Source organism: Falco cherrug, chromosome 1, assembly GCF_023634085.1.
Source record: "Falco cherrug isolate bFalChe1 chromosome 1, bFalChe1.pri, whole genome shotgun sequence".
In the NCBI taxonomy this organism is placed as follows: domain Eukaryota; kingdom Metazoa; phylum Chordata; class Aves; order Falconiformes; family Falconidae; genus Falco; species Falco cherrug.
In genome coordinates, this window is record NC_073697.1 from 112,966,141 (window position 1) to 112,989,104 (window position 22,964).

General features: G+C 41.6%; 1 protein-coding gene across 7 annotated transcripts in view; it reads left to right on the forward strand.

The window, feature by feature from the left end:
• SGSM2 (small G protein signaling modulator 2) overlaps positions 1 to 22,964 on the forward strand; it is a 62,965-nt gene that overhangs the window by 6,950 nt on the left and 33,051 nt on the right. For all 7 annotated transcript variants that reach the window (XM_055721284.1, XM_055721307.1, XM_055721301.1 and 4 more), the window contains exons 2-3: positions 1,473 to 1,548; positions 22,189 to 22,351. In XM_055721284.1, coding sequence (XP_055577259.1) covers positions 1,473 to 1,548; positions 22,189 to 22,351 — 239 coding nt within the window. The remainder of the gene's footprint in view (positions 1 to 1,472; positions 1,549 to 22,188; positions 22,352 to 22,964) is intronic.

Genomic DNA, 22,964 nt, shown 5'->3' on the forward strand with positions numbered 1-22,964 from the left:
GAGGCGGCTTAAAACCTTTGGACCCGTCAGTGCTGCAACGAATTGGTAACCCAGCTAGTTTTAAAATTGTTATCTCAGGTACCAGACTTAGCCTAAGGAGAGCTGAGTGCACAGTTGCCAGCCCTGCTGGGAAGCGTGTGTCGTCTCCCAGGTTTGCAGACCTAGCCCCTGTGGCAGGCTAGTGGGGACCATTGCTGTGCAGCTTGCGCTGGCACTCAGCTCAGACCAAGTTGGTGTACAGGCCGTGCTGCTGAGCTTGTTGGTAAAGAGTAGCTACGCAGTGATAACCTGCCAGATAATTCACTATTTGTTGGATTCCAGGACTGCTGTAAAAATCGTTTTCAAGTTAAAAAGAAAAAAAAATGTTGGAAGAAAAGAGTATCTTGCTAAATCTTCTGCCACAGTAGCGCTTACTTTCATATATTGAAAGTGATGTGGCATTTATTTAGGCAGAGTGTCCTGACTCTGTAATTATAGCTCACAAATGAGAGAAGCAAAAATGATTGTGGATTTGTATCTGGAAAAGCAAGTGCTCCATGGCCAGGAAGGAACGAGTGTTTGATAAATGGGTTGGTTGAGGCAAATGGGTTTCATCTGGTTGAGGAAGCCATTGCGGGAGGAATAAGCTAGCAGGTAAGTGGAGGGTAACTGCAGCCTTTCTTCAAGAGCCTAATTGTAAGATTTGTCTGTTTTCTTTAATTTTTGAAAGTCAGTAATCTACAATTAATTCCCTTGGGAGCTTGACATATCTGCCTTGAAACTGGAGAGGAACTTTGTCTTAAATCAGTAAGAAGTGTGATAAATGTGAGTTTATTTGCTGTAATTGTTAAATTGTGTCTAGAAGCAAAAACTGAAGTCACTGTCTTCTCTATAGGTACTATATTATTTTTGTATAATGTCTGGTGCAGCAGAGCTTTGAGGGCGTAATTTGTAATTACTGTGTCATGTAGAGTCCCCAAACAGGGGAAACGTTGCTGTAAACCTCTCTTGGAATGTATGCCTGTGTAGCTCAGGGATTCATTGTGCTTGAAAAAGAGGTGAATGCCACAAGTGGAAAGAAGACATGGCAATATGTAATCCTGCTTCATAAGCAGAAGTAACTGTACGCAGGAAGGCCATGGATGAATCATGTTATTGTGGATTTTGCACAGCCCTTTGGAACTTCCGCTGAAGTTCTCTGGAGGGCACTCTGAGGTATGCCCCTATAAAAGCTGAATTATTTCAGAGCACCCAAACAGACCTGTCCTTTTTCTACCAGAGGTTCCTTTATCCCATGAAAAACTGCTCAGGTTTGTCCTTCCTTTTTCTTCTTAAATGCTTGTATCCTTCCTTCCCTGCAAAATGTAACCTGTGCGTGAGTTGTTAGTCTTTTGGTGATGGGGAAGGGGCAAGTAAAGGTTGGAGCTGAAACTCCCAAGCACTGTGCTGGTTTGTGCTGAGATCTTACAATCACTTCTTTCTATTTATTTCAGGTAAAGCAGATCATGGAAGAAGCTGTTACCCGGAAATTTGTACATGAAGACAGCAGTCACATCATTGCCTTATGTGGTAAATAACACACAAAAGAGTTAATGCTACATAATCTTACTTTTCCTATAGAAATGTATATTCCCTGCTGTCAGAGGTAAATGCAGGGGTTTAGATCTAAGAAATCATGGAGTTCAAGCCCGTGTCACTTTTCATTTGCTACATCTGTGTGTACATTACAAATAAGAAAGTAACTTATTAAAATGGCATTATCCAAAATAAGTACCAAGCCAAAATGATGAGGTAATTTACTAGGAAGCACTAGTTGGTTAAATAATGTATATTTGGAGATAACTGCCAAAAGATGGAGTTAAAATCTGGCAGCTGCGTTCTTCCAGCTGAAAGTACTTTGTTCTGTAAATTGTCTCAATCTATTTGAAGAATAAGGTGTCTCATTTTGAGTATAGGTGTATAGTATCCAGTCCAAAAAGTCATGGAAAGAGCTATTGCCATTTTTAATGAAGGAGAAGCAATGGAAATCTCAGTCATTTTTCTGGCATCATGCCACCAGCTAATTGGTGCGTCTCAGATCTTCACAGTGCTTCTTTGCTCTCCGCTGTGCATTGAATGCTGTATTACATAAATGGTGCATTTGAGAGACTGAGGTTTAGACTTTGATGTTGTGGACATTGTTGTATATTTTTAAATATAATCAGTGAGATATTATATTGGTGACTTTTCCTCATGACTGTAAGAATTAGCAAGAAAATAAAATGTCTTTGGAGATAATACCATGTATACTAAGGGCAGCTGCTGTTTCAGAACTCTGTGAACCAATCAAGATTCAAATAAATTCTAAAATTTGGTGGTGGTTCACCTGGTTCCTGCAGACTTAGGCTGCTGTGTGTGTGTGTTGTGACGATGGAGTGGAGCATACCCTGTGTAGGTCGGTGGGTAAAGGATGGTCCAATGCTGGGTTTCTCAGTAGAGGTCAGCTCCTGAAACTTCACACAAAGTACTCCTTTGGAGACTTAGCCACTTCATTCAGTGCCTGAGAAGGAACTATTGAATGCTGGTTCAACAGTTCTGAAATCTAGCCCATAATATACCAGGGCAAATAAAAATTTAACGCTATTCATCAGGCTTTGGTGTGTAGAGAAATATCACAGCAAGGTACTGCTGAGAATTAAAGCTATGTGCATTTGTAAATATGTATGTTGGCTTGTGAATTCTTGGCTGCTTTCTCTTCGTGCTTCAATTTGAAGACTTAACTGGGAGCGATGCTGAAAGTGATTGGAGAACAGCCATCATCTAAACACTTCTGGGTTTACAGAGCGAAGCATTTGCAGCCAAGCATACCCAGTTGTGTGCGGATGACAGTGGAGAGGTTAAGACAAGTGGAAGTTAGATTTGGCTGTGGAGATAAGTGGACTGTTCAGACAAAGAAGTATTGACACATTACTGAAAGCCAAAGCATAGTAGTCTTTTACTGTTGCAGCATTGAAATTCCACCTTGCTCTGCTGTGCGTGATTATTATGTATGCAAGGCTAATCTTTCACTAGCCTGCTTGCTGTTTCCAAGTTATCTTTTATTTACAGCTTAGCAGAATTTATTCATTCCTACATAGTCAGTGCAGGAATGCAAGATTTGTCCACGTTTTCTGGCTAATGTTTTATTGCTATTCATATAGGCTGTAGCAGTTTCCTCCATTCAGGTTGTGGTTATGTTAAATATTCCCCTTTTGTCTACTGTACATTTGTACTATATGGAGGAGGAAAATGGTCCCGAGACAGAAGCAGGTGAAGGAACCCTGAGCCAATGCTGTTGCTGCAGGCTGCCTGTTTGTTCTAGAGAGCTCCTAGTGTTGTGTGTCTGTTCTCTGTCTTTGAAACTATTCTCTAAGACGTGCTGCAGTGTTGATGTAAGGGGTAGTGGGGCGGCAGCTATTTCTGTTAGAATCTGCTTGGCCAAAATTAGGAATACTGTACAATCTTTTTAATACTTCTCCCTTCCTCTCACTGTGATTCCAGTTGGGTTTGTGTTCTGAATTCTGTAGAGTCTGAAGAACTGGTAACTCTCCATGAGCTGCCTTATTATTGCCCAGCAATCCTACCTGTCCTAAGGAAGTATTCCAACCTGCAGCTGCTTTGAATGTAGGACTTAATTAACTCTAAATGAGAAGTAGGTGAAGCTGAATGTTCTGCCATCACTTCAGCTAATTGAATGCAGAAACAGTTTCCAGTAGATTTGGCTAACGGCTCCTGGCTGGGACTCTCCTGTGTGTGCAGTTCTCTTCCCTCCCCCACTCCAGTTTCATGTGCCTCTTCAAGAGGTTTTTCCCTCCTATTTAAAATTAGATTGGCTCAGTACATGAGTCATTTTCAGTGAATCTTTGTTATAAATATAGATTTCTTGTGAATCATTTTACTCTCCTGCAAGGCTGAGTTTAGTAAGAGTCTCTTAAATACATGGTAGCTGATTTTCAGGGCCTGTCTGCATCAGTAACTGAAATTTTCCTAGCTCTCCTAGGTCCTAAATGGCTAAAGATGCCAATTAAATAGTGTGGGCCACTTTTCCTACACCTTTTTTTGATGCCTCTCTGTTACAGTACATGGGGTTTGTAAGCATAAGAAACTCCAAGACTGAGATGGCAGGTTTAGTGGTCACTCTTCAGCCCCATGCAGCATTTCTGAGCTTAGGTCCATCATCTGTTAAGCAGGAGAAGGTTGTTCATGTCATATTACTGCGGGGCATTGAGCCTGAATGGGTTTTCTCACAGTTTAGCTAGCCCTTAAGATGTGTCTCCATGGTCCTGGATTCAGTCCACAGGGTGCAGTTGGACAGAAGAGCAGGACACGTTGTGTAAGGTTCATTTGCAAATCTAAAGGAGCTTATATTGGATTTGACTCTGTGGAGATAGTTGGCATCCAGTGGGTAGGAGGGCTCCTTTCCCTGAGGCTACAGAAAACTTGTCTTAAGATAGGAGAGACAGTCTTCACACTACCTGTCTAACATGCTGAGCACCGAGTATGAAGCAGTGAGTTCACCTTTGCAAGCTCCTGAAGGAAATGCCATTCTCCAGAGCTGGGACAGCTCTGTACCACCCTTCCTGGTCCGTGGAGGAATAATGCCTCTGTGCAGGTCAGTTTGCTCATCCAGTGGGAGAGATTTGTTGTAAGCCAAGACATTGTGGTTACAATCTGTAGTCTTCACCTCTGTGATCTAAGAAAAGGAAAACAGTGTGGACATTTTCATCCTTGTGGGAAGCATTGCAGACGCTTTTGCATTTGTTCTCAACACAGTCTGTAACCTAGTTACATTCCAGCTACGTTGTCATCCTATCTGGTTAAAAGACCAAGCTCTGTGATTCAGAGCCGTACTGGTTCAGTTTGGACTGTGTGCAGTGCTGGGACAAAAATTCCAAATTCCTTTGGGCTACCAGGTTGCTGTTGAATGAATTTCACTGGTATTGTGTTGTCAGTCAGAGTATAATGAAATGACGCAAGCTCTGTGGATATTTGTAGCATCTTTAGTGGACAGGCATTTCTGTTAGAAACTGGATGTGGATGTTTTCAGCCTGGGTTATCTGGTGCTGTTTCCTTAGTAACGGTAGCTGACATCGTGTGACGTAAGTTCTTTGCTTCTTCAGCTGAGTGCCATCTCTGCAGGCACGGGAGAGCACTGTCACTCTCCTGCATTCTTCCTTTCACCACCTTGCCTGAAGTTTTCATGACTAGTCATGTCCTTGCCAGCAATACTGGCCCTTTCCAGCTTTTACACTTCTGAGGGAAAGGGGAAAAAACTGTCTCTGCAGTTCCTATTGTGTGTTTGCCAGTAATCAGCAAGTAGGGTTTTTCAGTTCAGTGCATTATACTTACTGTGGTAGTCCAAAAAGCACCTGCAGTTTTGCTAAGCCGCCTTCTGCATGGTTGCCCATCTTTTGATCTGATAGTAATAAGCAAAGAATTGAAAACCTGTTTAAATCAGCTTCATACAGCAAACATAATGGAACATGCCTTATGAACAGATTCAAGAAAAGGTTACCCAAATGTTGTTCTTTATGTCTTTGAGGGTTTGTAGCTTGTGTCATGAATCTCACAAGGACTGGTTTTCTCCAACTGGTCTCTGTTATGCGTCCAGTCAAGATCTTTCATTAACTTACTTTTAAATATTTCTTCTCTTTTCCCCTTTTCATCTAAAAAACCAAAATAATTGTACAGAAGGTTTCACAGAAGCTGGAAATGTACCAGATTAAGGTATCTTTACTCCAGATGTACAAAGTCAATTCAAACTGTGCTTCATAACACTGTTTATCCTGTTCAAAAAAACCCACAAAAAACAAGCCCTTCAGATACTTTCAATATCTTTGAAACCAGCATTTTAATGTTTTTCAAAGAGCTGTCTCATTTCCAGTGGATGCATTTAATGTGAGTGTGATGAGCTCTGTTGTCCTATCTGCTCAGCAGGGTAGCACCAAGGAATCGGGGCAGCCAGAACTGGTGCCTTCAGCAGGGCACAGGCCAGTTTTAGGGGTCCACATTGGAAAAGAGAAACTTTGGGAAAAGATTCTGCAGACTGATCTTCCTTCTCTGCCATTCATCCAAGTTATTGCATCCATGGTGGAACAGGTGGCTGGATTCTGTTCATTGCAACAGAATGGGTCATGGGGACATTTGTTTAATGCACTTCATGTTTTGCTTGTTTATTCTGTGAGCAGAGCTGTAATAACTGCCAGTTATTCTCATGCTGAAAATAATTGGCATAGATTTCAGGTGGATTATTGAGAGCTGGGATGTGCCAGAATCAAAACACATATTGTTTAGGTGTAAATCTAGTGTGCCTGCTTGCCAAAGTGAATGCAGATACTGCATTTTGGGGGAAGGTTGGTGGTAAAAATGGTAACTTGGGCACTGTCAAACATGCAAAACTTGGCCTTTCAATGAATATTTTATTCAAATTAGAGAAGGGATGAACTGCACAAAAAGCTTTTTTTGGCCTGTATAATAAATCTGCTACCAGTAATTAAACTAATTAATTAAAATGTACAGAATCACTTTGTGGTTGAAATTAAAAGGCCAGCTCTGATTTTGAGCTTTAGAACGGTATTTAAAGTTGTGCTTGAGGCTTCTTGTAAACCTTCTTTGAGGATAGCAGGTTGGCGTTGCACATCCTTGGGATGTGAACAGAGAGGAGAGAGTTGTGGGTGTCTGTCACTGTCCCTGGGAATTGCGCTGCTAGACCTCCCCAGGGATCCATCTGGATCAGTACAGGAACTGTGGTGGGAAGCGATGGGTTTATCACAGGGGCATTGCCACTGGCTGTGCCTTTCCTCCCACATCAGTGGCTGGTGTTGATTTCCCCTGGAGGAAGGATGATAGCTGCAGCAGTTGCATTCCTTGTAGCTGTGCTTGGTCCATGTCTAAAAATGATCAGTGTGATACTGCTGGATGGCTTCAAAAGAAGGCCTTTCATCCCTGTGGGGGCATTCCTCCTTAGAGCGTTATGGGCAGTACTTGTAAAATTTTTATTTATTTATTTATTTATTTTCTTGTGGCAGGCAAATTTCTTCTCTTTTGCCCAAGTAATGATAGAGAAGGTGTTGCACCAAGGAAGCCCTGTTTGGTGCACTGCAGTGAGAGACTTTTATTTGTTCTGGAGCCTCACATCTGCACCGCCTGTTTCTAAGCTCTCAGAACGCCTGGTCTTGTTAACTGGCTGCCTGCCAGCTGCAGTGTGCATCTGCTGGAGTGTCTGAACTTGAACTCAAGTCAGCTGGGAGTAGGCTGTAGGTTTGGATTTGCTGTTTCAGGCAGCTGTGTCTGGGTTTACCATACCACTGAATTTTTTTGCTGTCAAAGGGAAGACCTGTAGATCCAAGTGCCTGTCTGTATTGCATCACACGTTCCTGTTGATACTGAGATGTTGATGCAAGCGTGACCAAACCACTTGTAAACTAGAAAGCAAAGAAGCTGAACTCAAATTCTATAAGACATAGACACTTTTCTATCAAAGAAAATGACAAAACTCCTATTTTTTTTGTTTCCTTGATACTTTAGAGATCTCTTTTGGTATACTTTGGATACTTCATGTGTACTGTTTCTTTCCATTTCCAGTTACTAATATAATTTGATTTACCCCCAGTCTTGGCCACATTCCTTCAGAGGCATTTGCAAATATATATTTTTCCTTACCTCAGTGTCATTTAATTATCTTTGCTTTCCAGATCTGTTCTAAAGCTGCATTTTATCTAGACCAGACTTTCAGACCAGAAACGTTTACCCCCTTGTAAAACCAAGCAGTAAATTTGCTATTTCTGAATGTTAAGTTACTGTCCTATCTTGATGGATTTGTTGAGTATACTTGCTGCAGAACCTGCGTTTCCATGTGCTGGTCCATTCTAGACTGGATGTGCAGAGAAGAGGAACAGAGTCTCTCCTGTGAGAGGAGATGAGAGAGCATGGCTTGTTCAGCCTAGGAAACAAGCAAGTCCCCTTGATTGAGCTGCATTAACCACAGGTTTTGTTGTTTCCATTTCCATTATGCATATTGCTTTTCTTATTAACTGATGAAAATTACTGTGTTTTCTGGGTACTGCTGTGCTTAAATATTACATCTGGGAAAAAAAAACAACGAACCCAAACACCATGTCTTGATCTGTGCCGTAATATGTTGAGAAAGGTTATATGGTTTGACTGCAGAGCTGGATCTGAATATTAAATGAAGGTGTTTATACATGATCTGTGACTGCATTTAGTCATGCATGCAGCCCTTTTAAACAAAAGAAGGATGTGATCACTGCACTGGGAGGAGCTTATGATATAATGAATTGACGTTGGTAAGCAGACCTTGAAGCGGTGCTCTTTCTCTGTGTGAATAATACATTGGAGAGGTGGCCTAAGGCCTTTCAGTGACTTCTACCATCCCAAAGTGGGCAGACACTTGCCTGAACATGAACTGAGTGCTGACTTGCCCAGCTGCTAGTCCAGCGTTTTCTGGAAGCCCCTGCTTGTGAAACCTTTGGTGGTTGCTGGACATGGTAGCAGAGCGAGGGTGAGTGAGGAGGTGGATGTATGAGGAGACCCGTGTGACAGCTGCATGGTGCTGTGTGTGCACCTGGCCAACTCTGCAGCATGCATCCTTTCTTCTGTGGGTGACTTCCAGGTCTTTACACGTGATGTGCCCAGTGAGCAGTATCATACTACTTCTCAGTACGGTTTCTCTTATATGCTCCTCTAAGTTGTGAAGTAGCTCCTTCAGTTTCCCTGCATTTGCTTCAGTGCAATGAGACTAGAACGTGATCTTTGGCTTTGGACAGGTTGTGTTAAAGCCAGAGGTGGACTCCAGGCTGAAAATGGCTGCTTCTGTGAAATACTCCTTAGCTGATATTTATATTGCTCTTCAGGTAGAACAATAGGAACACACTGTTTTGTCTGTTTTAACCTATGTGCGTATTGCATGCAATCTGCCAGTTTTACCCATCCCTCATGTACTCTGTGGACTTGATGCCACTGATATTAGCCTGTGTGGTGGTTTTGAGGATGTGAGACTGGAATTCCTGTCACTGTTATTTCAGAGACTTTTAAAATGGGTTTTAAAATCTCATTCAGAGTTGCTGACCCGGTGCAGTAAGTATCTTTGAACTCTGTCTTGGGGTGTATCTCCTGCTGTGTACTCTTGCTTTCAAGCTCCTAAAGTGTCTCCATACATCAGGACTGCAGCAGCATTTACTGGTCTTGGGAGGAAAGTGGAGGAAAGCTATCGCACACAAGTGCTTTTGAAGCGTCTGTGCTTTAGGCTTTATTTCTGTGCTCAAGAGGAGATCTGATGTGGGGGCCCCATACCGTCCATTACAGTTTCCTTTCACCTAGCCCTGGGGCACCTAGGCTTGGATAATTGTCAGTGTAAGATGATTTCTTCTCAGCAAATAAGAGGGAAATGTTATTTGGAATAGCTCTGTATCAGTGAGTATGTGTTCACAGCAGGACTGGCAGATTCTGAGAAGCAGAATTGTTCTTGGGTCCTGTTAACATTTTAGAACCAATTCAGTCTATGACGTGATTGAAGTTAATCTGTAAAACACTAAGATTAGACTTTCTATGAAACAATTTAACACTTACCTCCCAGCTTTAATTAGGTGTCATCACAGCTTCCTAAAGCAGGTGAATGCTCAATTAATTTTGGAGGTGGTCGACAACAGGAAAGTAGTTGTGTGGCTGGATTTTCTGCTACATGCTTGGTCTGGAATTAGTTTAGATCTTAAGTTTCAGGGTCTGTAAATGTGTGCAGGAATACAATCAGATAGCTTCAGCTGAAATCCTGGAAGTCTCTGTCAAAGCTGGCAGTGGAAAACCAGGAAACCTTTGAACATGAATGTGGCTGGTGACTCCTCAAGAGTAGGTATCTGGGGTTTTTCAGGGATGGTTAGTGTGTCTGGGTTGCAGGATTGCCTGGTAGTGCTGGTTAGGAATCTAAGTTGCTAAACATACTTAAGGGTTAACCACAAAAATGTGGTTAGTTGTGGGACTGTTTTCTTCACTGGTCTTAGGATGAGTTGTTATCCCATTTTGCACAAAGTTAATTGTGTTTGAAAGAGAAGATCTAATTAGGAACCAATGACTGGATGATGCTGGAGCTTGTGTTCTGTTTTTTCTCGTTCAGGACCTGAAATCCAGGCAATTATCAGAGTCACCAAATGTCACAATTGCCAGCCCCAAGCAATGAAAAATCATGAGTCAGAAATCTTTTCCTTTGTGGCCCTAACTTACAAGACGGGATTAAAGTTTGTGACAGGAAAATAAAATCAACTGAGGAATAGAAATGTATTTCTTAAATACGTTTCTTATCTGGAGATTCTTATCCAGTGGCATGCTTCAAGATGGTGAAGCTTTCAGAAGAATATCAAATACTTACAGACTTGCTGTAAAATCATGGAAGGTGGCAGTGTGGGAAACTGATCTTTCTTTGGTTTTAAGGTGAGAATTAAGTTCCTGATAGAAGCCCTTTCTCTGCCTCCTATATGAAGTATGGCAACAAAATGGTAACAGATGAAAGGAACAGGATATTTATTTGGAGCTATTCTGGAACTCATTTCGGGAGTGTCCCGAGTGTCCACACAACAAGCTGTTCCCATCAATTTCAGCTGGAGTTACAGCCTTCAGTTCCTCTGAAAATCAGCCCCATTAGGAAGAGATGCCTTATGCTTTAGAGTTTTTAGGTGATTCCCTTGTGGCCTCTAAATAGCACAGTGCTCCTAGGTTGGACAAGAAATTAAGAATTCAGTTTCCTCTTTCTTTTTTCCTTAGCTCACAGAAATGTAACTTAGATAGAAATAGATGTAAATAACTGTTGTCCAACCAGATAGCTTATTATTTAAATTCTTCTGGCTTTTAACCCTTGGCATTGATACTTTTAAAAATTTAGTTAATCTGCTATGGAAATGCATGTCTTGTAAAGAAAATATGAGCCCCTCCCTGTTTTAGTACTCCTATTTGGAAAACAAATGGAACATTTTCAGTGATGAATAATGCTTATAAAGTAGTTTACAGAGATTCTACCTTGCTTCATAAATGTGTTAGCCCAAAGAGAGTACCAGAGGTGATCATAATTGGAGAGAGGCAGAATTTTTTTCACACAAATTTAAAAGGTGTTTGATTGTGCTCCAAAGATGACTGTTTTAAAGTAATGAGGTGTGCTATGGAGGAATAATAATAATAATAATAAACCCAAACGCCACCCCACCTCCACCCCCCAAAAATCCCCCACAGCCTGGAAGAGAGTGAATATTAGCTCTGATGTGAAATGAAACCATTTTTGAACTGCACAATTTTTTCAATTTAAGAAGGCAAATAATATCTCTCATGGGTTTTAGAGCACTTTGCTAAACACTTTAGTCCTGGGCCATTGAATTGGATCATGCTCAATTATTTAGAGGAACCTCTGTAATTTTATTTACCATTAATAGTGTTTAATGGAAACACTTCCATTTTCTGAAGATTATTGAAATTCTTGAAGCTTAATGGTCAAGATTTTAAAGAGCAGTAGTCACCAGCTTCCAGCCCTGATGTTTCCCAGCCAGAGCTATCTTTAGAAGTGAGGATTGTCCATTTAGATATTTTTTCACCCCCCAGGGATTTATGGAAAATGCCATGGCTGTGTCCTGTCTGTGTGGCAGAGCAAAACACAAGTAGCTTGACTCCAGGTGTACTTTAACCATTAAACCACAGAGCTTGGATGTTCAGTTCCCAGTAACTGCTGGTTTTACCTTGCTTCCAGGGCGAAAAGGTGCTTTCTCCTGGTACGGATTCAAACCATCCAGCTAACTCTAAGCAGAGTTTTCAAATTAAATTGTTCTTTTATAGCGTGTTTTCAGCTTTTCTTTAACAGTGAATCTCCTTTCACATGAAATCTCCAAGAATGAAATGAAAAGTTTTTTTTTCTGGTAGTCATCAAGTGTGATTTTGCTGATGGACTTTTCCAGGCAGAGTCTGTCTCCCCCTAGACAGCTGCACAGAACTAGGTCCTGTGCATTCCTGATCACAGATAACGTCTCTTTGTGCTGTTGTAAGATAAAAATACTTGGTGTTCTTCTAGTACCTATCACCTGGGTAGTTTCCTTTGCATGAATTCAAAGTGATTTGCTACATTAGCACTGTAACAAACACTAGTAAAAGTAATAGATACTTTAAAGGTCTTTATTTTGCAGCTTGAAATAAAAATGAAATTATATATGAAAATAGTTTGCCCTCCCAGTTGATTTAACATTGGGCGTATTGACTTCTCAGCTGACAGTCAGAGTAACAGTTACAGCAGAAACACAGTGCCTTTTAACTCCCTAAGGTACCAGTCTCTTAGCAGTGCTGATGTTCTAACATAACCATGGCTGCTGTAAATAAGAACGTGTAATAAATATACCAGACTTGTAGTGAAGCTGCAAGCTTCACATGTCCACAGCCTTGTGGTGAAATGAGAAATGGGTATATGCTAAAGGAAAGTACTGAATATATCAGCAATGGGAGAAACGCATCAGCATGGATAACTTGAATGTGTGTAGCTATTAAGGGATGCTTTGTTGTAAAGCATGACTTGTACTTAAGTGCCAAAGCATTAGCTTGAAGTTGTGATTATAAAGAAAATATTTAATTGGACTTTACTTTTATACTTCTGCTTCCTCGTCTTCTATGAAGCAATTTGTTCCTTTGTACGAAGGGTACTTCCTCTATCTCAGTGACATATAAACTCTTTCATTGTGGAGGTTTGTGCACACAACCCTGAAAATTGAGAAGTGATTACAGACATCTTTATATCATTCATACTATGATATTTAAACCACAGCAACAGAGGTCAGAGGAAGCTAGAAGTTCAAAATTAATGCTTTTTTTTTTTACTGCTTTTTATTCTGATAGGTGAGGGAATCCTTCCATCTCGGTTGCAGTGGTTGTTACGTGCTTGGATTTGATGAATGATGTGTTGAAGATCAGGTGAGGCAGGTAGGAGTGAGAGCTCAGCTGCAGGACAGTTCTCCTTATTATCCTTGTCTGGTGTCCCATAAGTGTAGTTGGATTTGCCAAATGAAGTCCCTTATTTGCATATGAAGTCCCCTTATTGCATTATATATCTCCTATATCTGGAGAGTCTATGATCCTTGGCATTTGAAGACAGGATGTCAGATGGGGATTGAGACTTAAAACACATGCTTGATACTCAGTTTTTCCTCTATTCCGTAAAATGCACACAGCAGTGCATTTGGACAAATGCAAAGGAGACCCTTTGAACAAAGGAGCAAACTTGGCATCTTCTCTGCAGTCATTTGCTCCTTAGCTAGTATGCAGGTACAGCTGGGTATCTCATCTGCTCAGTATGCATTTCTCAGTGACATAGCATGCTATAACTTCGTAATAAAATGGGTTTCAAAACTGGGCAGGTCTGTGATTAGCTAGGTAATGCAACAGCAGCTAGAGATCGTGATCATCTGATTGCTTCTTTATCATCCTCTTTTCACTTGTTCTTATTTTCTTCAGCCTCATGAATTCAATTCCCTGTGCACAGTTTCCATGAAAACAAGGTGTTTAACTCCGGTATTTCTTCCTGTCTAAGGAAAATCTCAACTGCTAAATAAACCCCATAAACAGTCCTTCCACAGGCTGTCTTTTCTCTGCTTACCACCCTTCCAGCCCCACCCCTAGAGCTCTCTTATTTCACACTCCATTAAGTCATGTCAAGATACTCATAAAGGCAAGAAAGGAGAACACTGAACTTGTTCACCTGACCCTGCAAGAAGCAGCCTTGTTGAAGTCATAAAAAAGTGACATTTCCAAAGCTTGTTGGGGACCGTGATTATTTGGACTGTAAATCAATAACATATCTGCGCTTAATTAAATTCAGCTGTGGATACTGCAGGGCTTGTTCCTCAAAACTGGCTGGAGTTAATGAATTTTTAGGTGGCTGCTGTCAGCTGAACCATACAAGGGAGTTACCTGAGTTGTGTTGATTTATTCCAAGTGCAGCGCTGCTCTTCCAATCTATACATAATGAATATCTGTGTCTTTCTGTAGCTAGTTTTTGTATATATTTATCATTGTAAGTATAGATAGTGACAGTAGGCAGGCTCAGGATCGCATTGTGCTATGCTCAGGAAGCTTACAGTGATTATTTACCCATGTGCGTGCATACATATAAATGAAAGCATGTGTATGTGTGTACAAACTACCTCTTTGTACACAAAGCTACCTCTTGATGTCTTTCTGCTGTTATCAGTTCCTCCAGAAACAGCTAAATCTTAATTGATTCTTATGTCTTTTTACAGTGTCACATTCCGAAAAAGGAAAATCAGGTAATTTTCTTTAAAACAGGCAAATTACTTCATTTTCCTAACCCAGTAGTTCTTCTAACTATAACCCCTAAAACATTTTGTGTGCTACCTTTTTAGGCAGCAATCTGAGCTCTGCATTCTGCGGTTTGCAACTCCAGGGGGATTACCTATTTTTGGTTTCTCAAAAATATAGAAAAGTGGGTTTGCAAAAACTCGGTTTACCTAACCCTCCATCCAGCTCTTCTCCCCCAAGGTAGTTCTCTGTCAAGATTATTTTTTCCCACCCCTTAGCTCTACCATGTAATCTTGATGTTGTTTCCGTTGTGTGCTGGTTGGGTTTTATGCACGTGTGTCTGAGTGTGGTTGTAATACACAATCTCTGTTTTCAACGGATGGAATATACATGCTGATGCACTATGGAAATGGGGAAGGGGAGTGTTTGTGCATACCATACCCATTTGTGTATTCAGTTAAAATTTCTTGTCATTTCTGATGCTGTCTGGCAGAACAATAGGAGGGTGCGTATATTGTATTCAGGGTAGATGAATGAGTTCAGTTTGTTTTCACCTATTCCCACAAGCCTACAAGATGAATGCCAAGAGCCTACCATAGAAAATTGATTTAAATCCAAGAGCTGGCCAAGAAACAATGCTGATTGCCTTGCAGATTACCAGAATGCAAGAAGCATAAGCAGCCTAACTGGAAGGCAGTGAGCTTTTGGAGGCCTTCCTGCCCACAAAAGGAGAGACTTTCCTGGGGAGATGTAGAGGTTTTCAGGCAGAAGAGTTTGTCGGTACTGCTTTATTTCACTGTGTAAAGTGTACTTTTACTGCTTCAATCCAGTGCTTAGCAAACAGAAATCTAATTTTTGTGGTTGGTTTAAAACAGAAGAGAAACAACAAGAGAAAAGGTAGGTGGAGCTAAGGAGATATCCTCAGATACCTTGTATTTTCTCTCTGTAGAGGCATTTTGAGCACCACTGTGAAGGTCCTCTCGTGTCTTTTAAAAGATTCAGCAGCTTGAGATGATTTTTCCGCAGGTTTGTTCAGGATGGTGACATTTCCTTTTTGATGGAGCTTGGCTGTGTGTGCATGTGCAGGATAGTGTGATTGTGGGTGATGTTGACAAGGTGCAATGAGATCGGTGTCTGCCTTTGGACACACCATAAATAAAAAGACCTTGACTTCTCCAGGCAGCTGACCTCTTTAACTAATGTGCTGTGAAGCTTCTGTGCCACTTGCTGCATCGCAGGGGTGCCTTCCTGCTGTCATACGCTGCAGAGGTGACCGTATATGATCCCCTGGGTTGGAATAGGAGGGCATCTGTGTTGCAAGATGTGCTGCCCTTCTCAAATGTTTTGTAGTTTAACTGGATAAAAGCTGCTGTGTATTTGAAAGCTAATTCAGGTTAGGTCAGATGTGAATGCAATCAGTTAGCTGTTCCGGAATAATTGGCTTGTATAAAGGAGCACAGAGGGAAAAGCTGGAGACACAGTACTGTTAGCATATCTGTGGGTGAAGCTGAGGAGAATGAAGTGACTTGAATGTCGCAGAGGCTGGAACTGTAACCTGAACGCAGATCTAAGGGTGCCTTACAGATAGCACTGAACATGGTGCGTTAATCTCTCATCCCATGGAATAGATGTTCTGAGGCAATCCAACAACTAATTTCAGTGTCTCTCCCCTTCCAAATAACCACTACATGTGTATTACAGTCAGTTGGAGACCGGTGTTACGCCAGGTCCTTGTGATGAGAAATGTCACGATGGAGTAATTAAATATAGGGGCTTCAGGGACAGTCGCTGTGGAAATTGCCCTCCATGGCAGCTGCAATGTTTATTAATAATTAAAGCTGTGCCTGCTGTGCTTTTCACTGAATTTGTTTCATTAATATTTTATTGTTTTAAAGAAAAGAAAAAAAACGAGTGAAGGTGGGAAGAGAGCCTGTTTCCTAAGCAACAGCAATGCACTTCTTTGCAGTTATTTTTAAAGGCAGGTTGCTTCATTTAAGATTTGGAACCAATTACTGCTGCATTGCTTCAGGCATCTGGAAAGCTGCTTTTCTTTTTTCATTTTCCTTATTTCTAATTGGAAGACAGAGCAGAACAGTAGCTGGGTTAACAGTTGTTGTGATGGTTGCTAGACAGGATCTATGACTGTGATGTGAAGAACATCCCCGTGCTGTCATCACTCCTTGTTCTTCCCATGCTGCTCTACCTGGCCTTACAAAACCCCATGGGCAAATAAACAGCGCTCGCCCCCGCTGCTGCTTCTGTGTTAGGTGCACAGATGCTCCCTCTTCCTTTGAGTAGAAACAGCCTTGCTTGCAGAGATGTCATCAGCACTGGGCTTCCACTTGAGTAAGACCACAGGCATTGCCTTTGCCACCTGCAGATGTCCTTTGATTGCAGCGGATGTTTCCTGGTATAAGCTGATTGATTGCTGAGAGGAGTCAAGTAGGGATGTGCCCGTGTGTGTCGTGGTCCTCTGTTCAGGGAATGGTGCCATGCTTAGGCTTTTGTGCATAATATGGATGAAAAAGCAAGGGGGTGGTTGTCTTTTGAGGCAGTAGTTCTGGTTGGGAAGTACACCAGCGTGGGAAGCAAGCATCAGGCTTGCTGCTCGGTAGCCTTGTCTGATGTGGTCAAGCACATGTCCTAAGGGAGCAGGAGTCTGCAGAAGCTTAGGCCATTGGCACTGTTCCGTTGTTGCCATACAGTATCTCCGTCAGTCTGGGGTTTGCTCCTCCTGGGCTAGGACTCCTCTGGGTTCGGCCTGAGCAGGACCCTCTTTGCAAACGGCAGTAAGAAATGCTACGCCAGCTGTTCTGGTATAGGCCAGGACCATCTGCAACAAAGCCTTAATTGTGGAGGGGTTATTGGTGGTCGTTTCTTGGGGATATTTTGGAGAGAAGAAACACAGTGACTTACTGTCCATCTCGCAAGGGGGCAAGGCTGAATAATCTTTCTTCTGTTTCCAGATAAATCTACTTTCAGATAAAATGCTGATAAGTGCCTTGATCTTTAGTTCCTCATACAAGTCTTTGAAGTGTTCAAGAATGCTGTTCTCTTGCTGAAAAAAGTGGAATAAATTCATACATACTTTCTTCAGATTTTTCATCATCTATGTTTTGCTGTCTCTCAGTATGTGTGCTTGATGCAACAGGACCTTAGTCTAACACAGAGGGTAATAAACAGGTTTTTAAAATTTAGGATACTCTTTTTATCAATCTGAAAGCAGTTTGCCAGTGTTGTTTAAAGTGAAACTGGAACATAATAAGCAATTAAATGAGGGATCACAAAGAAAAGTGAATCACACTAATTTTTTTTTCAGAGAGATAGTGGGTGTAAAAGTGTTAGAATACCTTGTTGTACCTCTCTGTTAAGCTTTATAGCTTTATTTGGGTTACAGTGACATGGAAATAACATGGACAGGCCAGTATTTCTTTTTTCTAACACAGTAGCAACTTTGTCCATTTGCCCTGGAAACAGAAGAGGGTGAGGATTTGCATAGCATGAGCGTTCATGCTGAAGACATCAGCTGAATAGTGTGAAAGCTTGAATGTTCTTATTTACTAAAAAAAACCCAAAAAAACCCAAAAAAAACCCCAAAAACAACCTAGCAACAACAGAAAAAAACAAGTCCTTCATTATCAGTAAGAACATGAGATGTGCTATTTCATTTATACCAGCTGTAAGGCTTTTCACAGGGCTTGCCAGTCTCCCAAGATACATTTATTGGAGAATGGCTATGTGTAGGGTTTTCTGTATTTACTTGAATTGTCCCTGTTGTTTGAGTGCTGGAAGAAGCTGGTCACAGCACAGTGCATCATGATCCTGGCCGTTGGCATGCTTGCCAACGGCTTTTACATGACATTTTTCAGATTAGGCAGCTTGAAGAGGTACTCTTAAGATAGTACATGTTTCTTGTTTAATTTTAAGTTTAAATTGGAGTTTTGGTTGTGGTGGTTCTCATTTGTGCAATAAGGGAATATGTCAAATTTATTCTGAAGAATTTGCAGTCTGAATAAATTTAGGACTAGGAAGGAGGAGAAGAGAGAACATGGACTTCTCTATTTTACAGAGAATTAATTCAGGGTATACAATTAGAGGACTTGGCTTTGCTAACTCAGGTTAGTTGTATCTTGATAAAAACTGTTAAAAATTAACAATCCCAAATCCCCAGGCCATCAGTATTTAATTCCACTGGCTGTCTCATAGGGAAATTAGGTCTTTCCATGTAAATTTTATCTTCTGTCAGATTTTATCCAATGTTACTTAGCTTAAAAACATATCTGCTTCACAGTTGAAAGCAAAATAGTGGCATGGTTATCCCACAGCGCATTTCCAATTTATTTTTATAGTGCTGTTTTCTGCATTCTCAGAGCAAATGGTTGTGCTTTCTGAACACACATTAGGTTAATTTGTGTAGTGAGTGATAGCAGGAAGCCAATTAGAGTTTTCTTTTTCCAGTGTGGTAAGACACAAAATGTGAAGTTGTATTAATACCTCATAATGCTTCTTTTAACTTTTTTGTTCATTTAGCAGGTTGTTCTTCAGTCTTGCAAAACAAAGAAGTAGGGTAGCAGTGCTGGAGATGACAGTGACGTTTTTGTTAACACTCTTCACTCATCCTGTGATCCCCTGACTGCCATAGCTTCTAGGCTAGCTAAATGCAGGAGGTGTTTCTGTGTGCTGTTCAGTCTTGCCTGGGATTCAGGTTAGTTTTCAGGGACTGAGCACTGAGGATAGGTCTTTTTCAGACTCAAGCTTTCAGGTATTACGGAATTTGAAGGCCATTAAGTACAGTAAGGAGGGGCAGTCTTTGGCAAATGCTCAGCACCTGACAATATCGGGCTTAAAGCGCTACAAAATGCTGCCGAATCTTGGGAGAGATGCAGTGTGTATCAGAGCCAGATGGAGTACCATTTGTTACTCATAACGAAAATTTAATGTGGCAGTTCTAACTGCAATTTACCACAGGACTGCCTGCTGTCATTAAACACAGGAGAGCATCGCTGAGATGCTGAACTCACACCCTCTTGTAAGGGCTGGCTGCCTGCGTGGGTGTCATTGAGCACACACCTTGCAGATAAAGTTGGGGTTTTTTCCCTCCCTATGAATTAATCGGTCTGTTCTTCTTCATACCTTTTTATGGACAGTGTTGACTGGATGAGTCATTTGCAGTCTCAATTTAAAAGCTGATAGACAGGGAAGGATTGTTTTTTATTTTGTTTTTTATTTGTATTTATCTTGTTTCTTTTACCCGCAGCAATTTAAATGAGCTCTGGTTACATTTCTGGTACACAGTCTCGCAAGGCAGAAATGCAATGCGGTCTTTCACTGGTGACCATCAGAGCATGTTATAGTAAGGTTTGCAAAATGAACCTCACAGGCGGATCTGTTGTAGTTGTAGGTCTGGCTGCATCTCTATTCCCTCGCAGGCTGTAGGAGTATTTATTACATTTTCTTCTTGGTTCATAAGCCTTTTAATCTTTCTGTCCAAAGCTAGATGATAGGCTCTGTTGGAAGGTAAGCCTATCTTACCAGGTTTTATGACTTTTTGGTCTTGTAGTGCTCTCCAGTGCTTTGAGAGGGGTTAATCTTCCCTAGCATAATTGTTCAGTTTCCTATCTGTTTTCCACCAGCCTCTATGATTTTAGTCCAGCAAGTGTCCTAACAGCTGGTTCATCTTCAGTACCTGTGACTGCAGAGTAACTTCATACTGGTCGCAGGTGATGTTGTCTTTTCCTGAGGTCTGTGACTTTGTTCTCTAGCTCCTAACCAAGTGATGTCAGAGTTGCAGACAATGGCTGCTGCTTCTCCAGGTTGTACATCCTACTACACCAAGATGCGTGGTCACTAGCTACATGGGCATCTTACCCTGGAGATTTTGGTTACTGATGCAAAGACTTGAACAAGTCATTATTCTATAAGCTTGCCCCTGACACTTAGAGAATTTTCTAGGCTGGAACATGGGTGCGCACAACATAACTTGAATAAGGTGTGTTAAGTATTTCAAATCAGAGAGTCTGAGTGGTGGTGAAAGCTCATTATGGGCCTAGCAATTTGTAGTTCTGCTTGAGGTGACAAACCGGGTGTAACTGAAAACAGTGTGAATATGCAGAGAGCCTGAAGCAGCTGCAAGCTGTGGACCACTTGTCAGTGGAGAGTGAACTGCCATATCTGGTGCTGATGTTTAAGTTCACCGTTATTAATCCATTTGTTCCTAATGTGAAGGAAGAGAGGGAGGATTGAGTGGGCTGAAGTTAGAAGTCTCCTATCTCCCGTGGTTTCCCCAGAAAGAAATGTCTTTCCCATAATCTGGGTGAGTGGAGGGCATCGTCATGGTACCACTTCCCAGCAGAGTCTGTTTCCAGCCAGCCATCGTGCTGCAGTTTGATACATGTTCCCTTCTATCAACACAGTAAAACAACCAAGTGTCTCTTCTCAGCCAGCCAATGCAAAAGTTCAATGAGAACAAGTTGAGACTTGTTTCAGAGTTCAGGAATATTAAACCAAAACATTACACAAACACCCCCCCACCCCCCCCCCCCAAAAAAAAAACCAGCTCAGCTGTGACCTGGACTCTGATGCTTGTGGGTTTATATGTGCTCTGAAAAAAGTGTAGCTCTGGCTTTGACTCCTGTACATCTCTCCTCACCCAGCCTCCTCCTTTCTCTAAGTTTTGTTTTAGTCACCATGTAATGCGAGATCTGCAGGCAGCAGTACTCTAGGAGCAGTTTGTGGTTTTGTCTTGAATATGCCATTTTAAAGAGTGAAACACGTAATAAAAGTGGCTTCGACTTTCCTGATACATAGCCTTGTCTGTCCTGTAAGTTTCCATGTATATCGTAGTTTCATTGCGTCTGAGTTCCTTCCCAATCATGTTAACCAATGGGACAGTAGTGTTTGCATGTGTGTCATGCTTTTTTGTAGTCTTCCCTTTGCCAGAGGAGAATGAAATACATAAGGGAGTTGAGGGGGGGGGGTTTGGTAGACTTTTTTTATTATTTTCATATCTATTTCCAGTAAGAGGTGGCATAATGAAAGTATCGCACTTCCATTTGGGACATGAAGAGTTAGTATTTTAATAATAAGAAATAAAAGCTTTATTTAGTCTACCCTACTTTTGCTAATCAAGATCCTGTGGTAATGAGGGCTCTATGGTCACTACACAGAATAAGTGATACACAGCAATCAGCTGCATGCCAGTAGTTGGTTAAATACAGCAATTTCTCACATTCTGCATTCAGAGATCAGTTCAGGTTTGAACCCTATCTCCATATAACTTACATGAGGTGCCTTCTTGCCAGTATCATTCTTTGCAGGCCACTGCTACAATTCCTACAACATGATTTTAAAAATGAGTAACAAGTAACAGGGAAGTATGATCTCCAGTTAGTTCTTTTCATTGCAAACACCAGGCCACGTGGAGAAGTACAAGTGGGAGAAATGGATACAGCAACTCAGAAAGATAAATAGGAGCCTCTGCTCGAAACAGATCATTGGTGAAAGCAGATTTCTAGCTCGTTATATCTTGAGTTGGGGGACCTGCTTGTGCCATGAGTAGTTGAGAAGAAGCTTTGCCTTTGGCCTAAATTTCAGTAGAACTGGGAATTTTTTCACAGTGACATGCGTAAAATGGGGGAAAATACTGGGAGGTGTTTCAGTCCTTTCGTTCATTTATGTGCTGACTTTATCTGTAACTTACAAAGTGTTTTTTGTTGCAGATGACATACGTGCTTGCATCATCTGATCTTGAGATCTAGTCTGCCTTTCTGTCTGTCTCTTCTCCCCTCCCCAGTCTGTTCTCTTAACTCCAAACCTGATCAGTGGGTGTTAGCAGATGGCATTCACGAAAGACTTGAAGGACAGCAGTACCCAAACTTTATCTCCTTCCCCTTCTTGCAGGTGTTGTGGAAGCCTGTCTCCTGCACATGCTGAAGCGCAGGGCTGCTGGCTTCCTACGGACTGACAAGGTGGCTGCCCTGTTCACCAAAGTTGGCAAGACGTATGCAGTAGCTGGAGACATATGCAAGGAAGTGCAGGAGCTGCAGCAGCAGGTAGAAAGCAGGTGAGGCTGAGGTCATTTTATCAGCAGAATTCATATGATGTGTGTGCAGCATGGAGAGGATACAGAGACTGCTTGGTAAATGCAAAGGGGTCTATCTTGGCCATGTTTGTTAAAGCTTTGTCTCTTTAGTGTCCACAACCGTAAGGCATATGTTTTTGTTAGATCAAGCTGATGGCTAGCAAAGGAACAGAGGTTGGGAATTAGGTCTTTGCTGTTCCATTTGGCTTCTCAGTGTAGTGGATCAGCACGTCCAGCCCACACAAAACAACAGAAGTGAATAATAACTGGTGATTTTAGAGAGTGCTCATAGTCAGGGTACAGTGGACCAGTTTGGACTGTTGGTGGGAAGGGATGTGGGTGGCAAGAGGAACTGAAGAACAGATTTACTGGAAAATCTGTTCTGGTGTGCTTGTTGCCAAACCAGTAACAGAAGATTTGTGGGTATTATGGTAGAAATAGTTAAGTCAGTGGAGGCAAAGAATGATAGGAGGAAGGACGAACTAAAGAAGAGGTGGTCAGCAGTGAGAGACTGATTATAGGAAAGAAATTAAGTACACACTGAACTTGAACACAACTGAATTTGTGCTGGAGTCAAGCATCTGAGTCTGCTGAA